This window comes from Podarcis bocagei (assembly GCF_964188305.1).
Source record: "Podarcis bocagei genome assembly, chromosome: 1".
In the NCBI taxonomy this organism is placed as follows: domain Eukaryota; kingdom Metazoa; phylum Chordata; class Lepidosauria; order Squamata; family Lacertidae; genus Podarcis; species Podarcis bocagei.
This window is the reverse complement of record NC_138125.1, coordinates 137,644,008-137,670,676: the sequence shown is the minus strand read 5'-3', so window position 1 is coordinate 137,670,676 and position 26,669 is coordinate 137,644,008. Positions and strand designations below refer to the sequence as shown.

Sequence of the window (26,669 nt, the reverse complement as noted above, 5' to 3'; positions counted from 1 at the left end):
GGTGGGATGGGAGCTTGAGGGCAGCACGGTGGTTGCTTGGTGATTCGTGCACTGCAAGGGGGCAGAGCCACTGCTTGTCATTGAAATCAGTGGGGGTTGCTACACGGCTGCTGGTGACAGGTGAAGAAGAAAGTCTCTTCTAAACAACCCCTCTGTTTTTACTGCTTTGATTCTTTATCGGGACTCTGGGTCCTCTGCAGTAGTGGTTTTAAAAATGTCTTCTGTCAGACTGTGGCATTCTCAGAAGCTAATCAGAGCATTATCAAAGAAAAGTTAAGTAACGGCAAGGTTCCGTAAAAGAAAGCTTTCCCTACAATGAGCAGCTGCAAGAGAGTTTGGAGTATCTTCTAATGCGTAGTGCTAGCTCCCCCAAGGGGACAATAAGTGGGGGCAGGGGGGAGGGCCAAGAAGCCGCGCCAGTGCTCCAGGTGAGCCAAGTGCCCTGGAGTATTCTCCAAAATCCTCCATAATGCACAGGAGTTTCCAGGGGTTCCTTCACAGACAGGTTGATCTGGAAAGCATTCCACATTCCACATCCGTCACAAAACACTGTCCTGCACAATATTCCATCTCTGCTCCTTGGCAATGCTGTTTCTGCCAAGGGTAGCCAGCAAATCTGCCGTTTGGTATTATACCCTCTGCTCAGTGGCGTAGCGTGGGTTGTCAGCACCCGGGGCAAGGCAAGTAATTTGCGCCCCCTAACCCGTGGATTTTAGCACCCGAGTGCGAGCGCCCCCCCCATGTTGCACCCGGTGCGGCCGGCACCCTTGGCACCCCCCACGCTACGCCACTGTTCCAACGTTCAGCTTCACTGGATGCCCACGAGTTATATTGTACAGAGAGAGGGATAAAAACTTTCCTCTCTGTCCACTCTCTCCTTGCCATGCCTTAGTTTTGCAGGCTTCTCTCCTGTTGCCTCTTGCTTGCCTTTTCTCTAAACTAAAAACAAACAAAAACAAACTAAAAACAAACCTAATGCTGCCGCCTTTCCTCAGGGCACCGGCACCCTTGCTTAGATTCCCTCTACCAAAGCTGAAAGCAGCCTGAAGTTCCTCCTGATCGTGAATGGGAAACAGCTGGCGAAGCCGGCGGCCTGCCAGGGAAGGGATCTCTTCCTAACCTGCTCCACGGAGCCCGTTCCTTGCAAGCGCTCCATGTCCCTCGGATGGCGAGCGCCTTTGGAAACGTGGAGCAGGCGCTTGCCGGCGAGCAGCCCCCCCCCCGCCCCTTCCCAAGCTAATCCTTTTAAAACTGAAAGCCCCTTAACCCGCTGGTGAGAGGCTTAGCCGGGCCTCGCCCGCCCACCGGCTTCCTCTCGGAGGTTTTTGGGGAGCGCAGGGCGCGGCGAGGCCCGGCGGCGCGTCGGGGTGCGGAGGCTGCCCGTGCCGGCCAGGCGTTGGTGGCGGCGTCGGCGCTGCTGCAGCGGCTGCTCCTCCTGCGAGCAGTGAGTGGAGCGCAGCCGCAGCGGCGGCGGGGGGCGCGCGCGCGCTAGGGCGCAAGGCTGGCGGTGGCTGCGGGGAGCCCGGCGGAGGAAGGAACTTGTCCCTTCCCTCTGGACTCGCGCCCCCCCAGATGTTGCGCCCGGTGCGGCCGGCACCCTTGGCATCCCCCACGCTACGCCACTGCCTCTGCTGATTCATACAATCCTACTTCCAGTAGGGTGGTTTACGCAGTCACTGTGGGGTAACTGAAGGGAATGGAAAAGGACGGCCTTGCAGGAACTGTCAGGAAGCAGCAGTGAAGGCAGGGGGCATCTCCCTCCACATTGGGAAGTGGCCCCATTCTTGACTACCTACCAGCTCCTGCTTCCCTCAGCAGGCCACATTCTGTGTTTAAGAGACACTGACTGAGATCATCCCTCCTCCAACTGCCACCTGCTGGTGGTCACCAGCATCATCAGTTGCCCCACAGAAGTTCCTGGACACTGCATCATTCTCCATTTTTATCTCCAAGGACCTGTGATTAGCAGCAGCTGTCACGTAGGAGACAGATCAGCTATGTGAAAGATCCACCAGAGAAAAATTAGGGTTCAGCTACTAAAAGCACCGGAACTCTGGCCTCAGTCACCCTGTATAAGCTGTATAGAGAGTATCCCGAAGTGTGTGCATCAGCACACACAGGAACAGGGGAGGGGTTTGCATCCCATGTCCCCAGTCTCTCAGAACAGTATCAACCCCACTTGGATTTCAAATGCTTTGGAAATCTGCTTCTATGCTGTGTGTTTTATTTCCCTGTAATATTTATTTCCTAAAAAGGTTCTTTTCTTTTAGGTATAAAGAGAACATCCAGCGTCTCTCAGCTCTCCACCTGGACAGGCCCATTGAACCTCTTGACCTTGCGGTGCATTGGGTGGAGTTTGTGATGAAGCACAAAGGGGCTCCCCACTTGAGGCCGGCAGCACATGACCTCAACTGGATCCAGTATCACTCTCTTGACGTCATTGCCTTCCTCCTGGCTGTTGTACTCCTTGCCCTATTCATCTCACTGAAGTGCTGCCTGTTTTGCTGCAGAAAGTGTTGCTGTAAAAGTGGAAGGATGAGCAAGAAAAGCAAATCAAAATCACACTGAAATGGGGTGGAGCATGTGAGATGAAGAGGAACAGAAGAAACTGGCTCCTGCTCTTGGGGTTCAGAAGGCAGAGGTAGCCAACACGATGCCCTCCAGAGGTTTTGGATTACAACTCCCATCAGACCTAGCTAGCATGGTCAGAGATGACAGGAGCTGTGGTACAAAATATCTGGCGGGCACTATGTTGTCTACCCCTGTCTTAAAGCATCTTTCCTCAGTCTCATTCCCAATTTGCAGGAGCTCTTAAAAACACATACATGATGATTTGCAAGGTCACTTCCATGCCTATATATGAATTCAAACTATTTTAGTCAATGAACAAGCAATCTGATAGCCAAGGGGCCTGTGAACTTCCATACAGATCCCACAGTTCTGTAGTCAACTGATCTGTTGGGGAATCAATTGCTTGCATAACTTATCTTGAACTGATGGGTCGAGGTCCACACATGGGGTCAGTGGTGCCAGCAGTGTTTTTGAGGGAGGTTTATTTTAACAGGAAGAGAGAGATGGAAAACACAATGTTCAGATAGCAGAGAAAGGAAGCTGGGCTACCTTTAACAATGGAGTGAGAGAGTGGACTCTGACAAGTGGAGCGCATTGCACAAGGCTGATAAAAGCTGCTTATGGGAATGCCGCCTTCCATAGGAACCCCCCTGCCCCCTCATCCTGGAAAGAGAAGAACAAGGTATGGCCTTATAATGCCAATAAATATAAGGAGAAGGAGGACAGGCATATGCAATATATTTAAGGTGGAACCTGCTTTGCTGGGGGACCTGAGAAGGTTGGCTATTAATGGCATACATGAGCCGTTCCCGTGTTAGTTGAGTGGGCTACTGGTGTCTAAAGTCAATCCAAGTCCAAGCACTCTCAAAACATAAATGCCGTCACAGATGACCCTCTCCCTTTGAAATGGCAGCACAGCCGCGTTTGTTGGCTGCAAGTGTTAATTAGAACAAACTCCTGTTTCCCCTCCTACTTTAGAAATGTTGTTGTGACAGCATCTCCTGTAATATTAAGAAGACAGTGAACCTCCTTGTGAGCACCTTACTAATACTGCCAGTTTGGCTGTCTATAAGGGGCCCTTTTCAGAAACCTCCTGTACACAGAAACAGAAGGCCAGTGGTCCGTTGAATCCAGCACCCTGTTTTCATGGTGGTCACTTTGGATACCCGTGGGAAACTGGCAAGCCAGGACCCAGGCCCAAGAGCCCTCTCCCCTCCTGTGGGTTCCAGCAACTGGTATTCAGAATTATTACAGCTTCCACCCATGGAGACAGAGCAGGGCCATTATGGCTAGTGGCCATTGGGAGTCTCCTCCTCCTCCATGAACATGTTTGATCCTCTTCTAAAGCCATCCAGGTGGGTGGCCGCACTGCCTCTTGGGGGAGGGAATTCCATAGTTTAACTATGAGCTGTGTGAACAAATACAGTGGTGCCCCGCAAGACGAATGCCTCGCAAGACGGAAAACTCGCTAGACGAAAGAGTTTTCCGTTTTGGAGGTGCTTCACAAAAAGAATCTCCTATGGGCTTGCTTCGCAAGACGACAATGTCTTGCGAGTTCCTGCTGGTTTTTTCCCCTCCCCCCCTTTTTCTAAGCCGCTAAGCAGATAAGCCGCTGATCCGATCAGCAGATAAGCCGCTAATAGCGCTAATCCGCTAATCCTTCATTGGGCTTGCTTCGCAAGACGAAAAAACCGCTAGACGAAGAGAATCACAGAACGGATTATTTTTGTCTTGCGAGGCACCCCTGTACTTTATCTGTCCTGAATCTTCCAATATTTGGCTTCGTTAGGTCCATTATGTCTAGTCTTATGAGACAGAGACAGATATTCAGAAACATGGAACAATAATTTTGTGAGATTCTTGCATTGCAGGAGGTTAGATTAGATTACCCTTGGGGTCCCTTCCAACTCTAAGAATCTGTGATGTTTAGTTGGAATCTCCTTTATTGTGTCCTGAAGCCATTGGTTTGAGCCCTACTCTCTGGATCAGGAGAAAACAAGCTTGTTCCATCTTCCATGTGACAGCTCTTGATATTTGAAGATGGCTATCATATCTCCTCTCAGTCTCCTCTTTACTAAGCTGAACATACCCAGATCCTTCAACCATTCCTAATCAAGCTTGGTTTCCAGCCCCTTGATCATCTTGGTTGTCCTCCTCTGCACATGTTCCAGCTTGTCAATATCCTTCTTAAATTGTGGCGCAGGTGTGGTCTGACCAAGGCAGAATAGAGTGGTACTCTTACTTCCCTTGATTTGAACACTAGACTTCTGTTGATGCAGCCTAGAATGGCACTAGCTTTTTTCCCCTGCTGTATCACACTGTTGACTCATGTTCAGCTTGTGGTCCTCTAAGACCCCAAGATCCTTTTCATATATACTACTGGCAAGCCAGGTGAAGCTCTAATTAGGCCAGCAGTTGCACCTTGGCTAGGTCACCTGGAAGAAAAATGACCAAATGCAAGTATTATTCAGATAAATCAGTCTCCTAACTGTATGTATTTAACATACCTTCAAAGTGAGAGTTTCTCCCCCATTTGAAATCACTGTGCCATGCTAATTAATTAAACTCTGCTGATCTCTGTGACTGCTGTTCTGCAAATAAATCTCAAATAATGTTGTGTAGTTCTTCTTTCCTTAAGTTGAAGCGTGCATGACAGATCATTCATGTTGAATGCTTGAAATATGGTGACTGGGAACATGTATGGATAGGTAGTGACAGATCTGATATCCAGTCAGAACAAAATAGAAGCACAGATTGCCAAAGGAACAGCTTCTATAATGCATGTGCATCTTTTTCAATTGTTGCAGGGAGCACAAATGCTATTACTTCCACTAATTCTTCTGTTGCAGGAAAAGAACATTTTTTAAGTTTACCTTTTCCTTTCTTTATTTGGTTATATACTATGCACCCCGATCCAGTATTATAGCCCCTTCCCCCAGTATGAACAGTCATTCTCCATTTCCTGGAGTTAACTACTAGTCCCTTGAATAGGACAAGGTATTGATTGCTCTTCTATTGTAGGAGCTAGACCAGGGGTAAGCAAGGTTTACTGGCCATGGGCCGGATCACTCCCATGGACCAAGACTGTGTGTGTGTGTGTGTGTGTGTGTGTGTGTGAGAGAGAGAGAGAGAGAGAGAGAGAGAGAGAGAGAGAGAGAGAGAGAGAGAGAGAGATGTGGAAAATGAAAAAGTTGCTCTGGTGGATGCATTTGTCGTTGAAGAATAATGCTACACTATTTACTATGTCCAGTAGGTGGTGGTAGAGGTAATTTTTTTAAAAAAATTCAGCTATGCAGTTGCACACTTCTTTTCCCAGTTTGCAGTTTTGCAAAATGTGGCTTTAAAAACAAACAAGGCTTCCTCAAAATACTTAGGTGTAGGGAAAAGCATGAACATACCATGCATAATGTTGGCATATGTCTGTTCTCTGCCTGTATACAAGCTGTACATGTATATCATGTGTACACACAGCAAAACTGATGTGCCTTGATCATCACAGGTGCTGAACTATATGTGGTTTGCCCACCTTTTCCTGCTTTCCAAGTAGTGAAATTATTTTCATGTTCGACATGGCCCTTAGTTTTCTTTTTGGTTAAAAACAGCTTTGGTAAATTGTGTTTTTACTTTGGGAGTAAGCTCCCTGTAACTCATGGTACTTAGAGAATGTTCCTATTTTGTGGGTGGGATTCAATCACACTGGCAAATTGAGGTTGCACAGTTCAATTGAATTTGGAGCTCTTGAGCTACAAACAACCTTCCAACAAAAGACAAAACAAAACCCCAGACTTTTGTAGCAAGGAAAGTGACAGGAAAATGCACTGTAAAGTTTGAGGCAACTGCTTGATGTGTTTGCAGGGAGGTTAGACAACATATCAGGATGAATGCTCAGTCAACAGACTGTCTGAAAATGACCTCAGTGAGGATTGCTGTGGATAAATGTGCTAAAAATTGCGCAGCATGTCACAACTGAGCTGTCTAGGCTAGCTCCCAAACAGAGCACATCAAATCTAGTTATTTATAACTAAAAAAAGTATCTATGTGTACATTAGACAAACATGTAAGAACATACTTTCTGATAGGTCTGATAGGTCTGTCAAGAAATTGGATCGTTAAGCATGAGTGAAAGCAAAGTAAACCAACTCTTACATTGCTTATCAATCCACAATTGGTTCAGGTTCAGTATCCCATTTGACTTCCATCTGAAGCAGTGAAACAATGCCTTCTGCTACCCTAGGAAAGGTCAAAGAATCTTTTCAATTTCCAGTTCACTCTACAGTGGTTCAGACTACATAGACATAGAAAACTGTTCTGGGATCTCAATCGCAAGAAAGATAACGCAATGGAGTGTTATTGTTGCAAAAGCTTTCCTGGACTCATGCATCAGTTATGAAGGGCACAGAGTTTTGTTACTTGTATGAGTTCCCCCATCACCCTGCCCCACTCACTCAAAATATTTGTTTGCAATGACTGAGACAGGATCAGGGCCCTTCTCATGTTTGCTTAGAAAATAGAGCCAAAATTCATACCTATGTGAGCCCTTCATAAGCCTAGCATACGACTACATTTTGTAACCAATACGCTGCAACTTCACAAGCTGCAGCAATAAATTTCCCTTTCAAGTTAAATATGTGTGAGCCCTGTGGAACATATTGCAACACAGTCACCTTCTACACACCACTGCTTTAATGTATTTTTAATATTTGTTGGAAGCCGCCCAGAGTTATTATTATTAGTCTCCATGTACCTTATATATATTGGGAACTAAGAAATATAGATGTGTGTGTGTGTGTGTGTGTGTGTGTGTGTGTGTGTGTGTGTGTAATTACATCTTTCTATATACATTTCTATATACATAGAAATGTAAGGTGTCACCATGTTGCAGTTCCCATGGGTGACTATACAAACTGCAACATGACAATAGCAGGCAGAGCAACCGTGCAAAGCAGGCAGCCTGGCAGCATGAGTAGGCAGAGTGAGCAGCGGCGGATCATGAGATTAGACGTAGGGGTAGGCAACCTAAGGCCCGTGGTCCGGATACGGATCGCCTTCCCAATCCGGTCCGCAGACGGTCCGGGAGTCAGCATGTTTTTACAAGAACCAGACAGTGTTGGGCTTTGGCTTGATACTGATGACCCTCAAGTCTGAGTATCAGTTACTAAGATTGGTGGGGCTCTGCAAACTTAGGGTATTTGCTGAAAAACACTGCTATTGGACTACTGGCTAATAGCTTGGAGTGAATCAGGCAACGTTGGGTTTGGGGGTGATACCTATGACCTTCAGTTTCAGTTTAAATTACTCACTTGGGGGGGGGCTGAAAATTGTGGAGTTTTTGTGGCAAAACTGTTCCCAAACTTTGGCCCTGGTTTGAAGTGATTTGGATGCTGTTGGGTTTTGGGGTGTTAACTACGAACCCTGGTTTGAGGGATCAATTTCTGTTTCGGGGGGCTGCAAAATGGCTGCAAAACAGCTGCAAAACATTGGCACGGGTTTGGAGGGAATCCCAAATTTTGGCATTCATAGCATCCAGGGACTTTCAGGAATGCAGGTTCATCCACAGGTCAGGAAAAGAAGTCACGGATGGCAATCGGCTTTTGTTCACAATAGTAAAAACACAACTGAGTTCATCTTGTCCATGGTTAGGCAAACTAAGGCCCAGGGCCGGATCCGGCACAATCGCCTTCTCAATCCAGCCTGTGGACAGTCCAGGAATCAGCGTGTTTTTACATTAGTAGAATGTGTTCTTTTATTTAAAATGCATCTCTGGGTTATTTGTGGAGCATAGGAATTTGTTCTTTTTTCTTTTTTTCAAAATATAGTCCAGCCCGCCACATGGTCTGAGGGACGCTGGACCGGCCCACGGCTGAAAAAGGTTGCTGATCCCTGGATTAGAGCAAGCTGAGGGGGGATGGGGAGAGGGGAGTTTGGGACAAACTCTGAGAGGATAGGAATTGGGGATGGGATGGGAGTGGCAGATCATCTGGGATGGCTGGGGTTGGAAGGAGTTGGGGGAGGAGAGTGTTTGTCAAGGGGGTGGAGAGTGGGTGTGGTGAGCAATGTGAGCCGGGGCAGCAGCTGCAGAGAGGGGGCACTGTGACCTGCAGTGGAAAGAGCAGCGGGGCTGTTGAGCAGTCAGCTGGCTCAAGCTAGGAGGAGGGATCCAAAGGGTGGAGATGGAGGGCCATGAGAGACAAGGAGCGAAGAGAGACAGAGGATGGAGATGGGCAGGTCAGCAAGTGGGTGGCCCAGGTGAGGCAAGGAGGGGGGAAGCTGAGGAGGGAGGTGTGGACAGGTTAGTAGGCAAGCAGTCCAAGCAAACTGCAGAGGTAGGCAAAGTCTTGGGTGTTGGGGGTGTGAAGAAGTGTGAAGTGTAAAGGGAGGGGCAAGGGGGTTGGTAAGATGGGGGTTGGTGGGTAAATGAGCTTGGCAAGTGAAGTGACCAGGATCACAACCACTACTAAGTCCACCTTAAGGAGGTTTCTTTGTATGTTACTCTTTTCTTTTCTTTTAATTTGGCTTTAACTTATCTTACTTCTTTGTACTTTACTTTATTATTAAGTTGCTTTGAGGAATTTCTTTTCGTATAAACAGTTGTGCCCATTGAAAAGATGCCTAATATGTTGCTGTTAGAGACACGGGAATTCTGTCAGCGGGAGGTGGGGAGTTGGCCACCCTACCAATAATAATAATAATAATAATAATAATAATAATAATAATAATAATAATAATAATACTTTATTTATTTATTTATACCCCGCTCATCTGGCTAGGTTTCCCCAGCCACTCTGAGTGGCTCCCAACAGAATATTAAAAACACGATGCTATGTGGCACATAGCCTAGGGTTGCCAACTTTTAACCCAGCTCCTATAATTCTCACTTTTAACCTGCCAATTGCTGCTGCTAGCTAATTGGTCATCCTAGAAGTATATCTACAGTATAAGAAGAGTTAATAACAGCAGTCACACCCCTACTTTCTTCTTACCTGAAATAGATCCTGCCTCACTTTGCCAGGGCTTTTGTTTGGTTTTGGTTTTTTGCAGAGAACATTCCAGTTTCCTTAAAGCAAACAGTTGTCACTTGATTTCTTTTCTCTCTCATCCCTGCCAAACTCTCTGGTCAACATTTTGTTTCCTGGTAACAGCTGAGACACAGATAAACATCTGACACATTGCTGGCATTGCAGCAGCAGCAGTTTCTAGTTCCACAACAACAGAAGTCCCTGATATCCGGTCTTGAGAAGAATATGAAGAAGAAAAAAGATAAATATTCCTGTCTTCCCACCCACAGATTTCATCTAAAAGTGATATAATAGCAACCTTCAACTCAGGTGCAATTCATAGATCTTATCTGCTTGATTTGAAGTATTTGTCAGGAAGGTCTCTGCAACCTAGCAATGAATTTGCAAATGTTATACTCAACTGAAAATACAAAAATTGTGAGTGGGAAAGATACATTTGCTCCAAACATTCATTACAACTGTATTCAGCCAATATCATAGATGCACATTATATAAATTGGAGGGGAGTGAGTAAAGATAATTGGTCCTAATAAATTAATATTGGCATTTCATTTGAAGTCTTTCCCTAAGAATTATAGCTTGCATTTTTCACACCCGCCCTCTGTCTCAGTGACATCTGTGTTGTGCAGTGCTGATTGGTGAGTCAGCAGAGGTATTTAAAGATCACTTTTCTCTTTTTCTAGGTCACAGTGCTCCTTCTGAGATCTAAACCAGACCTGCCACAGATGTCAGTCGGTTTCTGCATGGTAGCTTTTATCTTTGTGAAGGCAAGAAGCTCTCTGGTTCTCGTGTGCTGGTCAGGGCCTGTGGACTTTGTCAAAATATTGATACGCTACATCTTTCCCTAGAGCACAGCGCTCATGACAGAAGGGGTAGAAAACCGGTTAAGAGCAAGTTGGAAATAGTTATAAGTTTTGGATTTGGGAACTGGCAAAACAACCTTGGGCACCTCTGGAGATATTTTGTACTCAGATCAAAGCATATTCTATGTACACATCTTGACTTCCATCCAGCGCCAGCATTCCTCAGGAGATAGGAACATTTCTGACATTCTTTTGAAACCGGCAAGGAGTAGGCCATTCTTCATGTCCCCTTAGCAGAACTGACTCTTTATGGAGATAGAAAATAGAGAGTTGCACATAGCCTTAACCTTTCATAAAGATAGAAAAATTGGCTGTTTTTCTGTGTGCGCAAAATTCACCTTTCTACATGTTGGTATCACCAGGGCTGGCCCCCCACAGGAGGTAGACTGAAGCAGCCCCCTGGAGTGGCAGAATCCCACGGTCAGCCTGCCTGGCCACCACTGAGCTGCTGGTTTCTGCCAAGATCTTGTGAGCTCTGTGGAAGCCACGGCAGTGGTGCAACCACAATAAGCAAGGTTTGGGCAGGTGTGTGTGTGCCTGTGATGGCGAACCAGAATGGGCCACCCCTGGGTATCATTTGATGGTGAATACCTTAGATACATTTTATCTGTGTTGGAACCATACATCCTTGATTCTTCCTTTATCAGTTTTTTATTAATACTCCTGAAGGCTGACATTCAGTCCCCAAACTTACCTGACAAGATTTGGCAGTGGAACATGAGTGGTAATAGCAAATAATAAGGTGCCCCTTTAGACATGTGTGAACTCAGGACATCTCCTTCTCCATGGCGTAATCAGGGTGTACTCTTAGAGAACACCTAGGATTGGGATGACTTGCCTTGATCTAGCACCAGCGAACCTCCCCACAAAATAATAATAATAATAATAATAATAATAATAATAATAATAATAATAATAATAATAATAATAATAATAATAATATGTTTATATGCTGCCCATTTAACTGGGCTATCCCAGCCACAAAAATATAATCTAGCCTCCCTGCAAACAAATCAGGATGGATATTCAATAAACAGGTTGTCTGGAAATGCCCTAGGTTGAAAGAGTGGTTGGGATAATCAATAATGCCAACTTTCTCCAGATTCCCACCATATTTTATGCTTACAGATCTGAAATGCAACACAGAGAGCCCCAACCTTCTTAGGTGAGATGTTTGAATTGGGGAGCAGAAGGATACAAGAGGGTCTCTTCCAATGGTTTCCTTCTGTGTCTACCTGCAAACCTAATTTTCTCTATTCTAGCACATGCTAGAATAGCCTCAGCAGGGTGAGAATGATGTGTGTTGGCATAGCTCTGCCTGCATTGGGAGGCCCATAGTCACTATTCCTAGACCCAGCAGGCAGCAGAACTGAGCTAGCTAAGTGGGAACTTCAGGAGCTGCCAGGTGGGATGTCACTAAGGAGGCTTTCACTATCTGAACGTGCAGACTGGTGGCTCTTGGTGATACCAAATCAGCTGTTGCTCTAAACTGCATCTGGCACTGCAGATGACCTTCCACACATTCCATATTCTGTCCACACTGGTGAATGTGGCATATCACTCTTGCTGAGTTGGAAGGAAATACCCACTTCTGAACATGCCAATTTAAAAATCCATTTTTGTTCAATTTTTAAAAGCTCACTAATTTAATTTGTGCTAAAGCATTTTTAGGCACTCTTGTGTAAAAACTTAAAACTGCTTAAAACTCTTTTGGTTTTGTTACTAACTAAAAGGTTGACTGGAAAGATGGCTTAAAAAGCAACAGCCTTGCACTGAAACCCCTTTTCAATTGCAGAAACTCACACACACTTTAGTGCAAATTAAAGACTGATTATAAAAAACCATGCTGCTAAAATGGCACAAACAAAAAAATGTAATAGTGTATGTGTACAAAAATAAATACATAGCCACAGGTAAATTATTTCATCATGTAGACAATAGCCTGTAAAAAAAATGAAGAAAGTGTTGGTAATTCAGAATAAACAGCAAGTTTGTGCATGCTGAGATTTTTCAGATTATTTTGCTACCCTTCCTAGAATCTCTTGCTTATCTTCTACCAACCCCCCTCAGTGGCAGAGGAAGCCCCCCCACACACACACCTGTGATAAGATTACAAAGCAGGGAGAGAATTTTGCTCAGAAAATCTGCCCCCTTGACCTGCTGTACCCATCACTAAAGAAGAGAGGAGTAAAGGAATTTTTCTCAGCCCTGGCCGGAGAGGTCAAGGCTTGAAACTTGAACCTTTTGCATGCAAAGCAGAGGTGCCACCACAGAGTGGCAGACCCTTCCCCATAAGTCCCCGGATTCACCAATCTGTCCCTGGACAATATCTGTCCCTGGATTTTAATTAATGTCCCCGGATTTATGCCTGGGGACTTCTGGCGAGGCAACATGGCGGGCGCCATGGCAGAGAGCAGCACCAGAGGTCCCAGCCATGTCAAAGTTCCAGCCAACCAGTCCACTGGTGGGGGGGCTATTTAAACCGAGGTGCAAGCCAGGGAGCTTCCTTCTGGCTCACCCTGAACTTCTGCTGCGGGCTTTGCGGGCCTGAGTTGGGGGAGGGGCGAGCGAGGCTCTGAGGCGGTGAAGAAGAGGAGGAGGAGAAGCATAGAAATGAGCTGCAGCGCCCCTTGTCCCCGGTGGTGCTGCGCTGCCTTCCTCCTCCGGCACCAGCAGCCTCTCTTGGGGGGAGGTGTTATGTACTGAGTTGAATAGGATCCAAATGCACCAGTCTGATTGGTCCTAGAACAATAGGACCCAGATTGCCGCAGTCTGATTGGTCCACAGGAGCCACCCAATCCAGCTCCAGGTGGAAGTGAATCCGCAACCTGATTGGCCTACAGGAGAATCCCGGAATTAGCCAATCATGTGGGGCCCATTGTGTAAATAATGTATATAAAGTAGACGTTCTGGGGAAACTTCCATTCCTCCTCACCACTATGAGCTGAATAAAGAGCATGAAATCCACTCTCGACTCCGAGTATATTTCAGGAGGGCTGTGTGCAAGTCGGCTGTTTGTCCACCTCTGGTAACGAGACACCATCACCACCAGTTAAATCTCCATAGAGACTGCACTCGCCCTCCAGCGGTCTCCCGGTTACGGGAGCCGGTGCCTTGTGTGTGTGTTTTCATGCGCAATTTCCCAAGACCAGCGAGGGCCTTTACTCAACCTCTCTCCCCACCACCAACAACCTCTTTTTGTGTTTGTGTGTTTGTAGATGGCCTTGTGTCGAGGTGCGCGCCCAACAACTTTGGGGGGCCGCGCCTAAAAAAGGTCAAGAACTCTGAGCAACCCTTTCCTAAAATAATAAAGCATGAAATTAAAAGGGGGGAAGAGTGTCCCCAGAATCCTTGAAAAAAATATGGTAATTGGGCAGAGGGCCTCATTTGCAGCAGGGAGATGGTCTTTTGTTTCCTTCTAGCTTTCTGGGATTGAAGTGGGTGGCTGTGAAAAAGGTCCTTCAAATGACAACTTATCCTTCATGGAGGGTGGGGGAAAGAAAGGAACGCCAGGGTGGTCATGCAAAAGGTCTGGAATGGACTAGACCAAGGCTGTGGCCTGCATGGTGGTTTTCCTCTCACATTTCCCTCGGTGCCAGAGACTGAGCACGCAGAAACCTACTGACATCCACTGTTGCCTAGCAACCTTCTGTGGTTCATTTATTTTGCCCAGAGACTCAGCTGGTATGCAGGGACGGTCAGGACAAAATTACAGGAAATGCATAATTAACTATCAGCAAAGAGGTACTGAATATGGGGTACGATTCCTAGGCCAATTAAATGCTAAAGACTGTGGAAGATTGTGAAGCTGCTTTCTGCTTGAGCAAACCTGCCTGTCTTGCAACTGATCCCTGGTTAGAGCAGCTGCCCGTGAGGCGGTTCTTTGGCACACCTTGGAGCAATTGGGGAGGAAAAGAGAGCTGGTCCTTGACGCCTCCATCCCTGCTCAGGAGGTCCCAGGAAGCCACCCCCCTCTGCCCTCCGCTGTCCCATGGGGGTGACAAAAGAAGGTGGGAGCCGACTAGTTTCTCACAAAGGAATGAGAAGAATGACACCTCATATCTCAGGTTCTAGAAATGCTAGAAATACTCCTAAAAATAATTAAAATTAAATCTGGGGATCAGGAGATTATGGTTCATCCACAGGGATTGGGCAGCTGCCCATGGCTCCTGCTCTAGACTTCTGTCCTGGTTCCTGGTTCCTGAATATTTTCAAGAGTTAACATGGCAAAAACCTGTGAGACTCCTGCTTCTAAAAGGTGAATCTTCTTCTTGGAAAGTGACTGAACATGATGCAATGTTTTGTGTGTTTATGTGCCTTGTTTATGCCCTTCCCTATTTATCCTCTCTTTTCATTCTTTCTTAACCTTGCCCACCCTAGGCATCAAAAACTGTTTTAGCTGAGCAAATCACTTGTGCCCCTCCTTCCACTCTAAGGGACCTACTTAATCTTTCCACTTAGTGGGGTAATGATAACCACATTATTACCAGGTTATGCAAGTAGGCTGAGGTGTGAGTTGACAATACAGTGGTACCTTGGTTCCTGAACAACTTGGCTCCCGAACAAATTGGCTCCTGAATGCCACAAACCTGGAAGTAAGTGTTCCGGTTTGTGAACGATTTTTGGAAGCCGAACGTCTGTTTCGGCTGTCGGCATTGTTTCCAGCGCCAATGAGCCAATCAGAAGCTGCGCCTTGGTTTGCAAACGTTTTGGAAGTCAAATGGACTTCCAGAACAGATTGAGTTCGAGACCCAAGATACTAGATGTTCTTATGAACTAAGGAGCACTGGCGGAGGAAGAGGAGTGTGGGAGTAGCACACCGCCCCCAGCAGCGCGATCCCGGTGGGGTGCCATTGTGGCTGCCCCCCCTCCCATGCTGGGCGCCACGCCACTGCAGGTGGCATGCCCTGCACCAGGACGCACACCACACCCCTGCAGGCAGCATGCCACACCCCCAGGACGCACACCCCACCCCAGAACACACACCACGCCCCTGCAAGTGGCGCGCCAGCCCAGCCCACACCTGTTCTCCACCACCACCACCACCCCTGGTGCTGGAGCATCAAGCTCCACCACTGCTAAGGAGAAGGGCTTATGACTGATGACTGGAGCAGCTATCAGGTTGCGTATTGCCCCTCCAAGTTACTGTAAATATCATGTTGGAGTTTGAAAAGTGGGGTTCAAATGGCACTCAACCACAGATTCCCTCGATGTTCTGAAAGAGCAAGTCTATCTTCGTGTTTATGCTGGATGGGCAAAATAGGGTCACCTCTGCCAACTTCCCATGTGCCAGTGGAGGAACGAAACAATACACCAACACAATGAATCTGCAGCAGCATAACAATACCATTGTGCTGGAAGCCACAGAGAACAGAATCTACAAAAGCAGTATTTGCCTGAAATCACCTCATTGGGTAGATAAATAAATTTTACTATCCCAGATGAAAGTCTTTAAACTCTAACCACCTGCACACCATCGTGGTTCTCATAAGCTCCAGGATCTTATCAAGAAAGCAAGAAACACAGATGAAACTGCAGACAGAAGGTAAAGAGCAATCATTAAGCCTGTTTCTGTACCTTCCAAATCCTTCTCAAACCCCTTATCAGACTTTTAAGCAACCTTGATAAGGTCCTGACATCTGGTATGCAAAAAGAATTTGCTTCAATTTCCTTGCTTGCCTTGGTTCATTGACTTTATCTGGCCTCAGAAATCCAGGTCAAATGCTTCCTTTGTGAAAACATCCAAAGTTAATTTGCTCCGTCAGCACCTATAACATCCAATGGATTTTAAAAGCTTGCTCCTAATATTCCAATTCTAGCATCAGTTGATTCCTGTAAATCATGGAAATGCACTGCAAGAGTTCTGAAGCAGAATTGGGCCCAAAAGGCCCTCAAAGAAGGTCTTTTGGATTGTAAATAATTGAGTGCAGCACAATAGAAATCAGTTACGGTATATGAATTTAGTCCCCAAGTGATAGCATTGAACCTCTTGAATGCAATTCATTGTAACTCAATTGATTCTTTGTTCAATGAAAGCAACCTTAAGGTTCATTAGAGATTGTCCTGGGAGGTGAAATGTTCCCTTACTGGCTTTTCTACATTGTCATTTCTAATACCAGACTGGTAAATCCAATGCCCTTTTAAAATGTGTCGAGGGGTGTTATTGAGTTGTTTTTGTTTTCATTGTGTATTTTGTGTTTTTATGTTGTGATTTTATCCTGTGAGCTGCCCTGAGACCGGCAGGTACAGGGTGGTATACAAAATTAATTAATTAATTAATAAGGGTGATTTCAGCGCGATATAGGAGGGAAGTCCTGAGCTCAATGCTCATCATCTGCTTTTCTGGTGGGGGAAGAAACATTTAACGAGATGCAGGTTTTTTCAGTAAAAAAGGTAATTAGAAGTATTACAGTACAAGAACACTTTAGTTTCAAAATACAGGAGGAAAGTGAGGATATGTACTTCCAAGGTGAACTTAACTGCAGCATTTTCCCTTCAGTTACTGCTCTGAATATACAATAAAATCAAATGGCTTTAAATGGTCCTTGAAGTTTGGCTGAAATACGTATGATGATTCATTGGAAAGAATAGCATTTTTAAAGACCACGGAAGGTACACTGTATGCCAGCAAAGGGCAAAACATAATAATCAGCCAGGCATGAAAGTGCGGAGAAAAGGTTTACAGTCCCATTGGCTACACAGTGAGAGCACATTAAAACTCAAGAGCATAAAAAGCATGTTTTTCAGTTTCTCATGCTCATTTGATTTCTCTTTGTTAACAGAATCCATGAATATAGAAACTTCTATTCCATCATCCTTTTCAGTGTGTTTCTCAGTGTGTACATGCATAACTATTTACATCCCCTTGCTGCATCCTCCCAGTACATTTGCCACCCTCCTTGTAGACAGCAGGGGCAAGTGGAATGCTCCATTATATGCAAACTCAGCCTCTCTTAAGTCTTCTGGCGTGTCAGATTAAAAATGTGGGTGCTCCCATGGAACACCACATGGTTTCATGCCAAGGACAAATGCCCAGCCCTCATCAAACCAAGGAATACTCTTGCATGCTCATTTCATTTATGCTACAACTACGTGTACTGGCTGGACTTAAAAGCAAATAAGGAGTCGGTTATTTTGGTTAAAGAAAATGTGATGAACCCGTGATTTGCAATCAGCAAGGCCAGGCCCTCAGAGCTGCAGGCAGCCAAAGAAACGAGCATTGAGGGAAGGCTTCAAACAGAGCTGTGAAGTTTTACCCGTTTTAGTTAGAAGGTGACAGCAGCACAAGAGTAGCTGCATTTCCGTTCCTCCCCACCCAGAGTGAGGGCAGCGCAATGCAGGGACTGGCTACCCTTGCCCCTTCCGGGGGCATTGGCATGTCAAGTCAGATTGGGTACTTGTCACTGTGACACGGTCACATTCACAACTCCTCCCCCTCCTGCCGCCTCCAGAAAGCAGCAGCTCAAGTCCATGTAGAGCGAGAGAACAAGCCATAGTGACTATACCAGCAAAAAAGGGTAATAATATAATTCTTTCAGCATAAAAGCCCCAAGAGCAAATCTTTAGAGCAATACGGATAATGTGGCTTAATTTTGATTCGTGGTTTATGTCCAACATATCCAATTGTTAATTTTAATTATGGATTAAAGGATTGCAATGCAATACAATGCATTACAAAAGAAGCTTATGGATTCTTGTTGTAATCCAGGATTCAGTTCCTAACCCTAATTAATCATTTTTCATAAGTAAGCTATCCGCATACAGAAAATAAGCCACAAAGCCCTGACAGCTTTCACACACATCTCCAGCACGTACACTAACACAGTGTTTCCCAACCTTTTTTGGGCAAAGGCACACTTGTTTGATGAAAAAAATCTCGAGGCACACCACCATTACAGCCCCGTGACGTCAGCGCGCAGCGTCACGCCGGGAGGGACGCACGAAAGTGTAAGTTTCAATTTTTCCCTCCCCCTTGCCGGGGAACCTCCAAGCTTTGGGGGTGGGGGGGGGGAGGAGGCAGCAAAGTGAGGCAGGAAGGAGAGCGCAGCTTGGCTGGGTGAGCTTTGGCAGGGGCAGGGAATGAGAGCCGCGAGGCGGGCGCTGCGGACGGAGGCGCTGCCCGCCGAGCTCGCAGGCAGCCAGGCAGGCAGACAGCGAGAGCCCCGCGCTGGGCGGCCTCTCCTCGCTGCCGCCGCCCCGCCTCTCGCCGCCCGACTCGCCCGCCTCCCTCCAGGCAACATCTCGCGGCACACCAGGCAACATCTCGCGGCACACTAGTGTGCCGCGGAACAGTGGTTGGGAAACACTGCACTAACAAACAGTACAAAGGTCTGCACATATGATAATGTGGACTGGATAGCCCCATAACTATCCTTGAGATTTCCTGGGAACTAAAATATGGTGGGTGGTACCCAATGTAGCACAATGTAGCACCCTTCATTGCAAGGATTTTCATTTGCACAACAGGACTTCCTCCCTCTCATCCTACAGTTTCCCCAAAGTCCCCTCTAAACTCTGGAGTGGTTTTGGAGGGGGCACAGGGCACACATGGGGCGCAGAGAGCCTCCTTGCAATGACCGGACACAGTAGTTTCATACTGCCCCCTGAAGCATTGTCCAGGTCTTATATTCTAACAAGAAAAGGCAGGCGTTAAAAAAAATAATCATGACTGTAGAATGTTATTTTCTGCTTACAGAAGTTGCATGTACCTGCTGTCTTGCTGTCAGGATTGCTCCCTTGTTGGGAAACAGAAGCAGAGGTGGTGTTAGTTGTAAGCAAAATGCTGAACCCAAGACAAAGACAGGTACAGGTTGCTAGGATATTGATGTTCCGTTTCACCTAAACAGATGTGTGGAGCTGTTGTATGTCACATGTCTCTTTACATTCCAGCACAGCTTGCTGGGAACTTCCGTTTGTGTACAGCTTTTGCCTTACGCTTCTTGCTCTTCGACATGAAGGAGAGCGGCCATGTTTTCTTTGTCTTGATCTATGCTGAATAAACTGCTTGTAAATATGCTTTACATATGCCTCTGTCAGCCCTTCCGTTGGGAAGAGATTGTTATCTCTGCTCACTTGCATGCTCAGCTTCTGAAAGGCTTGTGAAGCTCTCAGTCGCAGTTTGGATGCAGAACCAAGGACTGGAGTTCGACCGGCAACCAGCCAGTTCGCTGGAACCAGGTGGGCCTGCCAATTGCCCCCGTTCCCTTGAGCGCATCGCAACACAGGTACCCACCTGTGGAACTGCATTATGAACATGTCAAAGGTGTGCTCTGTGGCTGGGCTATGGATGCCAGCATTCAAGACCATCTATAGGACAGACACACCAGTTTTATTGAACTGTGTGAGTCCGCCAGGGAATGGGAAGTTTTGTGCCTCCCTATGTTGTTGGCTACAGTTTTTATCATCGCTGACTGCTGGTCATGCGGGCTGCGCTAAAGGGATTTGGGAGCCGCAGGTTGCCCATCCTCATTGTAAGTGGCAGGTAGGTTGTAGCAGAGAGCACTACATATGACAACTGCTTTCAATTAATTTTCTACTTCTGCAGATTCCGACCAGTGTGCCCTTTGCCCACTTTATCCTCAAAACAAGCTTGTGGGAGGAGATAGAGTGACTCATCAAAGATCAGCAACAACCTTCATGGCTGAGTGGGTATTTGAATCCAGGTCTCTTTGCTCCTAGAGTGAACCACAGGGCCCCAAGGGCACCCAGTCCACCAACAGCCATCTAGTACAGCCTCCTGAAATTCAGGGATCTCAACTGAAGCATCCATGACAGAGTTATTCAACCTCCGCTTAAAACCCTCCAACCACCTCCCAAGGCTGATCGTTCCACTGTCCAGAAAGTTCTTCCTGATATTTAGTCTGACTCTCCTTTCTTGTAACTTGAAGCCATGGGTTCGAGTCCTACCCTCCAGAGGAGGTGAAAACAAGCATGCGACAGCCCTTAAGATATTTAAAGATGGCTATCATATCTCCTCTCAGTCCCCTTTTCCAGGCTAAATTTACCCAGCTCCCTCATTCCTCACAAGGCTTGGTTTCCAGTCCCTTGATCATCTTGATCGCCTTCCTCTGCACATGCTCCAGCTTGTCAATATCCTCCTTAAACTGAGGCACCCAGAACTGGAGACAGTACTCCAAGTGTGATCTGACAAAGGCAGAAAAGAGTGGTACTATTATTTCCCTTGATTTGGATGCTAGACTTCTGTTGATGCAGCCTAGAAAGCATTAGCTTTTTTTTGCTGCTGCATCACACTGTTGACTCATGTTCATTTTGTGGTCCACTAAGACTTTTCATATGTAGTACTAGTAAGCCAGGTGTCCCTCATCTTATATTTGTGCAGCTGGTTTTTCCTGCCTTACATTTATCCATATTGAAATTCATTTTGTTAGATTTGACCCAGTTCTCTAATCTCTCATGGTCATCTTGAATTCAGATTCTGTCTTCAGCGGCATTGGCTACCCCTCCCAGTTTGGTGTCATCGGCAGATGGAATGAGCCTCCTCTCAAGACCTTCATCAGAGTCATTTATAAAGCCGTTGAACAAAAAGGGGCCCAGGACAGAACCTGCGACACCCCACTTGTCACTTTCCCAGGATGAGGGTTGTCACTCTTTGGGTGGTCAGTCAACCAGCTACAATCCACCTAACCATTATCACGTCCAGTCCACATCTTACCAGCTTCTCTGCAAGAATAGCATACAGGACTTTGTCAAAAGCCTTATTGAAATCAAGATAACTACGCCCACAGCATTCCCCCACACCCACCAAGCTTGTAACTCTTATCAAAAAAGGAAATGAGATTCGTCTGGCATGCCTTGTTTTTGGAAATGAGCTCAAAGTTGTAAGCAGTGGCATTGAACTGCTGAGCCTGACACAGAGGAAGTTACCTGTTCAATGAATGTTTGTTCCTTATTGATTTAAGTCATACTTCTTGGGTATATTTATTGATGCTAGGGGAAGAAAGCTTTCAGGTGGGAACTGGAACATCTGAGCCCATTCAGTTCTGGTGAGAACCTGACACCACCCCAGAAAGGGTCTCTGCAATAGTTTTCATTCCAGCCTTCACAATGACTAAAATCTACATCTGATGTGAAAGTTCAATGAGAATATGCAGAGTGGTCATTGCTTCAAAGCACAAACACCCAAAGTCTGAGTCAAGCTCCCCCAAAATGAATCACACTGAAACAAAGCAGTGTTCAAATATCTGCTTTAATTGTAGTTTTGACAAGTTTTTTTTATTTTAAAAAATGTACAACAAACTACTTGTACAGTGTATTAATGTAAAATCCAAAGCAAGCTTACAATGTAAGGACATACTTTGAGTGAAAGGCATTTGGCTGAACATACAAACCACTCCAACTATGTGCTAGGACCTGACTTTTTTTTTTAGTCAAAACAGAAAATCAGTCATGCAGCAATTGCATCAAACTAATCTAGAAAAGCTGCTGTTGTGATTTGATAGTATAGGTGTTGGTGGTGTGTAGTAACATCCAGGGGAGCTTTTAGACTTTAAGTCAAAACATGAAAAAGTGTGTAAGACCTGAGGTAGTTTGATAAAAATGGCAGAAAAAGGCAAACCAGACCATTTCCCTGCCTCCCCCCCCCAAAAAAAAAATATCATGGAATATTTCATCCAATTTATGGAAATGAACTCTCCCCCAATAGCCAGCTTTAAACTCCCACTGTTAAAATTGATTAAAATCTCATTGCTGTGGCTCGATTCTGCTCTTACAAGACACAGAAGTACAAACTAACTCTGTGACTGAATCTGTAGAGTCCACAATCACTGTAACCAAGTTTCACGGATGAAAGTTTCACGTCTGGCACAGAGGCAGGTGCAGAATAAGGCTACCTTGAACACATTATCATTAGCTCAGTGATTGCGCACATACAGCGAGAACGTTTATACACAGGAGCAGACCTGCATTCTCACATCCCCATCCATCTGTGGGGAGCCTAGACTATCATGTGCAATAATATTCCCCTCAGGTTTCCGTGTATCCAGAGAGAGACTAACCATTCCATGGACTTGTTTTATTTCTGAAAAATATCACAATGAAAGAGAAGCCCCACCCCCCAGGCCAATTAAAAATATTTTACTCTTAACTGCTCTGGCTTGCCATCTTGCATCATATTTTTGTATGGGCTACAGTACAAGGGGGGTTGTTTTTCCTTCCCTACACTCAAACATGCTACTCAGGATCATGTGCAGATTCTGGTTTTGTCAAGAGAGAAAAACAGGCATGCTTTGGAAAAATGACTTCCATGAGCACGGGATAATACCACTAGCCTAACCAACTTCAAACATGTGATGTGAACACTTGCATAGGAATCTGCTTCAATCTCTTGCAACAAAACCCCAAGTTTAAGGTGCTTTTCATTAGACAGAGTAGGAAAGTACATAGGGAGGCCATTTAAAAGGAGCCGGCTAAGAAAGCAAATAAATGACAAGCACTTTCCTCACTAATTAAACATGTACGCAAACAATAGGAACACCTTTCCAACAAGCTTGGATCATGCTTTCTTCAAATTCTGGAACTGTTGATAGGAAAGTTGTGTTGTATAACCCAAGTTGCTTAAAAGGTCAGCTTGTTCCAAAGAACAAAGCTGTGACATATTTCTAAAATGGGAAAACAGGTTTAAAACATTACTAATAGTGATCACATTCCCTTTAATATTCAACAGTGTCTTGGGAAATTTAATAAATGTGTTATGAAAATCTCTTTTGCAAAAAACCAATTCACACACTAGAAACAATGAAAACACTTCCCACATGAAGTATTTTGGAATTAAGAGGTAGACTTAAAGGGCTTCACAAAAACCTTCATTTGAAAGTTGTACAACTAGACTTCTTTCTATAGCTTTATATAGTACATGACATCATCAGCTCTTGAATGCTCATACAGCACATAAGGTGAATCCCAGTGACCTAAGGGCTAATAAATGAACAGAATACCCTTGGGAACACAATGAGAGAGTGCTGTCAAGTCAAGCATTTCTGAGTGACCAACTAGGCACCTGATCAGAGGTAGGTCTAGTTCTTACTTAAGGTGGAATATGTGTCTAGGCTGAAAATACTTCAGACTGCATGTGCAGGGCCTCACATGGCAAGTTGCTCTTCACAACTTGTGCTCCTCCAGATGTTTGAGGCTATACTGCCCCCATCCCTATGCGCACTGAGGCTGATGGAGCTCAAGAACCTTTGGAGGTTGCAGGCGGCTGCTCTGTGTGTTTTGGGGAGGGGGAGCGGATTATAGGCTTCCCTTTGAGGAGACAGTTTTCTGCATCCAGAGAATGTGTGGAATAGAGACACATTCGGTCATGTGAGCTTCAAGCGGTGCAGCCTCAACACAGGGCAATGACCCTCGAAAGAACTAATCCCAAAACTTCAGCTCAAACAATGGCACACTTAAGAACCACTATCAAATACTTGTTTCTGCATTTAAAATAATACAATGTAAACTTCTGGTGAGAGTCACCTGCGAGCAGAGATGGTCAAGACACCACTGTTAGAGGATGAACCTGTGAAATGCTATTTGACCATAAATGGTATCCATTACAATTTTCTAAAACGTGAAAGGGGATGGATCAGTCCTATAATCTGAAATTGTTTCTAGTTATTTCTAATCATAGATCTGAAGCAGCTTGGGCACTAGCACACAGTCCTAAATTTTAGGTAACAAAATCACTTCAGTGGGGGGGGGGGAGGAAGTGTGCTTTTTCTTCCTTCCAAAAAGGTGTACATAAAAGCAAACCATGGAGAGTCGTTATAAGACTGATAGGATCACTGGATGGGGGGGGTGGGCGTGTTAGCACACTAATGTATAAACTGTTTTCAGAGCGGCACATTAGAAATTGCAAATGCTTGCAAGATGCCTGACTGTGCTTCACTTTAATGCATATCAATGACTCATTGAGGAATGATAGTTTTAAAGGGGGCAAAAATGTGTTTCATGTTACACAGAAATGGTAGCTCTCCAAAGTAATTTCAACTTTCAAGGCTGATATCTGCAAATGCCTAAAAAAGTTCCATTTTAAATGTTACAAATTAAGAAGAGCTGTCAACCACAGAGCATAGAAAACAAGAGTCTTGAGTGTCTTCTGCACCAGGGAGAGGCAACAGTAAGAAGTTTGCAGTCTGAGCACAGAAACTATTGCTCAAAACTTTGGCTTTGCAGAAGTGTCTTCCCACTGTGTTTTAGTTAAAAACATACAAATAAGAAGCATCGAGAAGTTCGGGCTCCCCTTCATATAGCATAATCATCATGGTCTTGTGGGCTGAAGGCAGATGCCCTCAAAATCTCCAGGGAGTTGACTAAAATTAGTGTTCCAGTGAGATGCTTCCAGCGTTTTGTGATGGGATTTTTCATCTTGTCAAGGCCAATGTGCAGCTCTTGTGTCACATCGCGATAACTGTCTCCCATCTGATTGCTCCATGTGAGCATAAAGTCATACGCTGGTTTCCACATTGCCTGCCAAAGACAAGAAACCAGCATTAACACAGTATACAAGACCACTCTGCCATGAGGATTTATGTCAGCCAAACCAAACCATCTTGTGTACACCGTCTCTGCAGTCTCTTGTAGACCCAAGAGCAAGGGCTGTCTCATTCTTATAACTGGACCACATGTGGGATAAAAATCCTGAAATATATACCGTATTTTTCGCTCTATTGGACGCACCAGACCACAGGACGCACCTAGTTTTTAGAGGGGGAAATCAAGGAAAAACATATTTGGATCGCGCTCGCTGCCCGGGCTTCCTTTTTAGCCTTGCGCAGCCTCCCACGACTGGATTTCTAGAGGAGGGAGAAGGGACTGACTGGCCGCGTCAGTCCCTTCTCCCTCCTGGGGAAAAGCCCGTAAGAGCCGCACAAAGCTTGTGTGTGGCTCTTGGGGGCTTTTCCTACTTGCCTCCCCCCCCTGCATTCACTCCATAGGACGCACAGACGTTTCCCCTTAGTTTTTAAGACGGAAAAACTGCGTCCTATGGTGCGAAAAATACGGTACCTAAGATATTCATCCATGTGAATCAACACATACAGGCTGAAGTGGCACAGCCTTGACACCAGCTGTGACTTCAATGAGAACTAGACCAAAAGAAAGGCAGGAATTTCAGTCCTAGAATAAACCATATCAGAAAAAAATTATGAGAAATACTGCAGTAGGCTAAGCTACATTTCTTTTTATTAAAGGGTTTCCCGCAGAACCAAACGCTAGAGGACAGAATAAGGAAAAGGTCTCGGACACAGCACACTAAGTCCAGAAACACTGCTGTCAAATTAGATGCTCAGTGTGCTGCAAATTTGGGTCTAACTCAATTTTTCAGCTGACAAATGGCTCGGTATTCTTGTAAGTACTGAGGGGTTTTCAATAACTCTTTCAACATTACAAATAGTGGCAATAGTTAGCTGGACGGAAAGAAACACCCAGTGCTGTGTGTGCCAACTTTCCCTGTTCTGTTGAACCACTCCAGCTAAATGTGAACATGGAAAACAGATTAAGTCTGAGGGTGGCCGGCATTCAGATTGTAAGTACTAGGAAGAGCGTGCCATTTCACTTTGATACCTTTTTGCGATAAATACAACACCTGCAAGACCATGGAAGAGGAAGAACACTCAAGGCGGAATGCGTTTCTTCCTGTGTGGCCACTTTTTTTACCACAGCAAACATACAACAAAAGGTGCTGTGCACTTTTGTCATCATTCAAGATCAAAAAGGGAGCTGTACATAATAGCAAACTGTTTTTCCAACCTATAGTGCCGAGTGAGCCATCCAGCAAAACCCAGAATGCATTACACGAAAGCTTTCTTACCTCACTATCCACAGCTCCGTTCTTGTCTCGATGGGGGGCTTCATAAGCATCCATCTGTTGCTTGGAGACCTTGGCCAGTTTCTCAGCAAGCTCTCTCCAGCGCTGGGCCACTTCCACAGCCGTAGTCAGAAGCACAAAATCCTGAATTAGCCTCACAACCAAGCCCTGGCAGTCCATTTTCAGCAAGGCCTGAAGGAATGCAGAACAAGTCAGGTTAGCCATGGATACCCAACCTCACTGGAGCATCAGGCCATTTCTGTAGGAGATCAGAAGATAGAGAAAAACCACTACTGTTTTATATTTATATTCCCCTCTCTGTCTGGTTATATAGATACTCCAAACAGGAGTTCTTAAGCCAAGCAAAATAGAAGTGTGTAACTAATTTGTCCAAGATGTTCAAAGGTCTGG

At 45.5% G+C, this 26,669-nt stretch overlaps 2 protein-coding genes and 1 long non-coding RNA gene across 7 annotated transcripts in view; 2 read left to right on the top strand and 1 right to left on the bottom strand.

The window, feature by feature from the left end:
- LOC308576653 (UDP-glucuronosyltransferase 1A6-like) overlaps positions 1–5,184 on the top strand; it is a 43,624-nt gene extending 38,440 nt beyond the window's left edge. For all 5 annotated transcript variants that reach the window (XM_081176337.1, XM_081176335.1, XM_081176334.1 and 2 more), the window contains exons 5-6: positions 2,271–3,983; positions 4,310–5,184. In XM_081176337.1, the coding sequence (XP_081032463.1) occupies positions 2,271–2,568 (298 nt within the window). In that variant the 3' untranslated portion in view covers positions 2,569–3,983; positions 4,310–5,184. The remainder of the gene's footprint in view (positions 1–2,270; positions 3,984–4,309) is intronic.
- Positions 5,185–8,675: 3,491 nt separating this feature from the next.
- Positions 8,676–12,446, top strand: LOC308582045. Its single transcript, XR_014005463.1, has 2 exons — positions 8,676–8,817; positions 9,711–12,446. It is a non-coding gene; the product is annotated as an uncharacterized lncRNA (long non-coding RNA).
- A 9,191-nt stretch (positions 12,447–21,637) lies between these two features.
- SH3BP4 (SH3 domain binding protein 4) overlaps positions 21,638–26,669 on the bottom strand; it is a 37,717-nt gene continuing 32,685 nt past the window's right edge. The window contains exons 4-5 of the mRNA XM_081207502.1: positions 26,262–26,450; positions 21,638–24,919 (exon numbers count right to left, since the gene is read on the bottom strand). Coding sequence (XP_081063628.1) covers positions 24,695–24,919; positions 26,262–26,450 — 414 coding nt within the window. The 3' untranslated portion in view covers positions 21,638–24,694. The remainder of the gene's footprint in view (positions 24,920–26,261; positions 26,451–26,669) is intronic.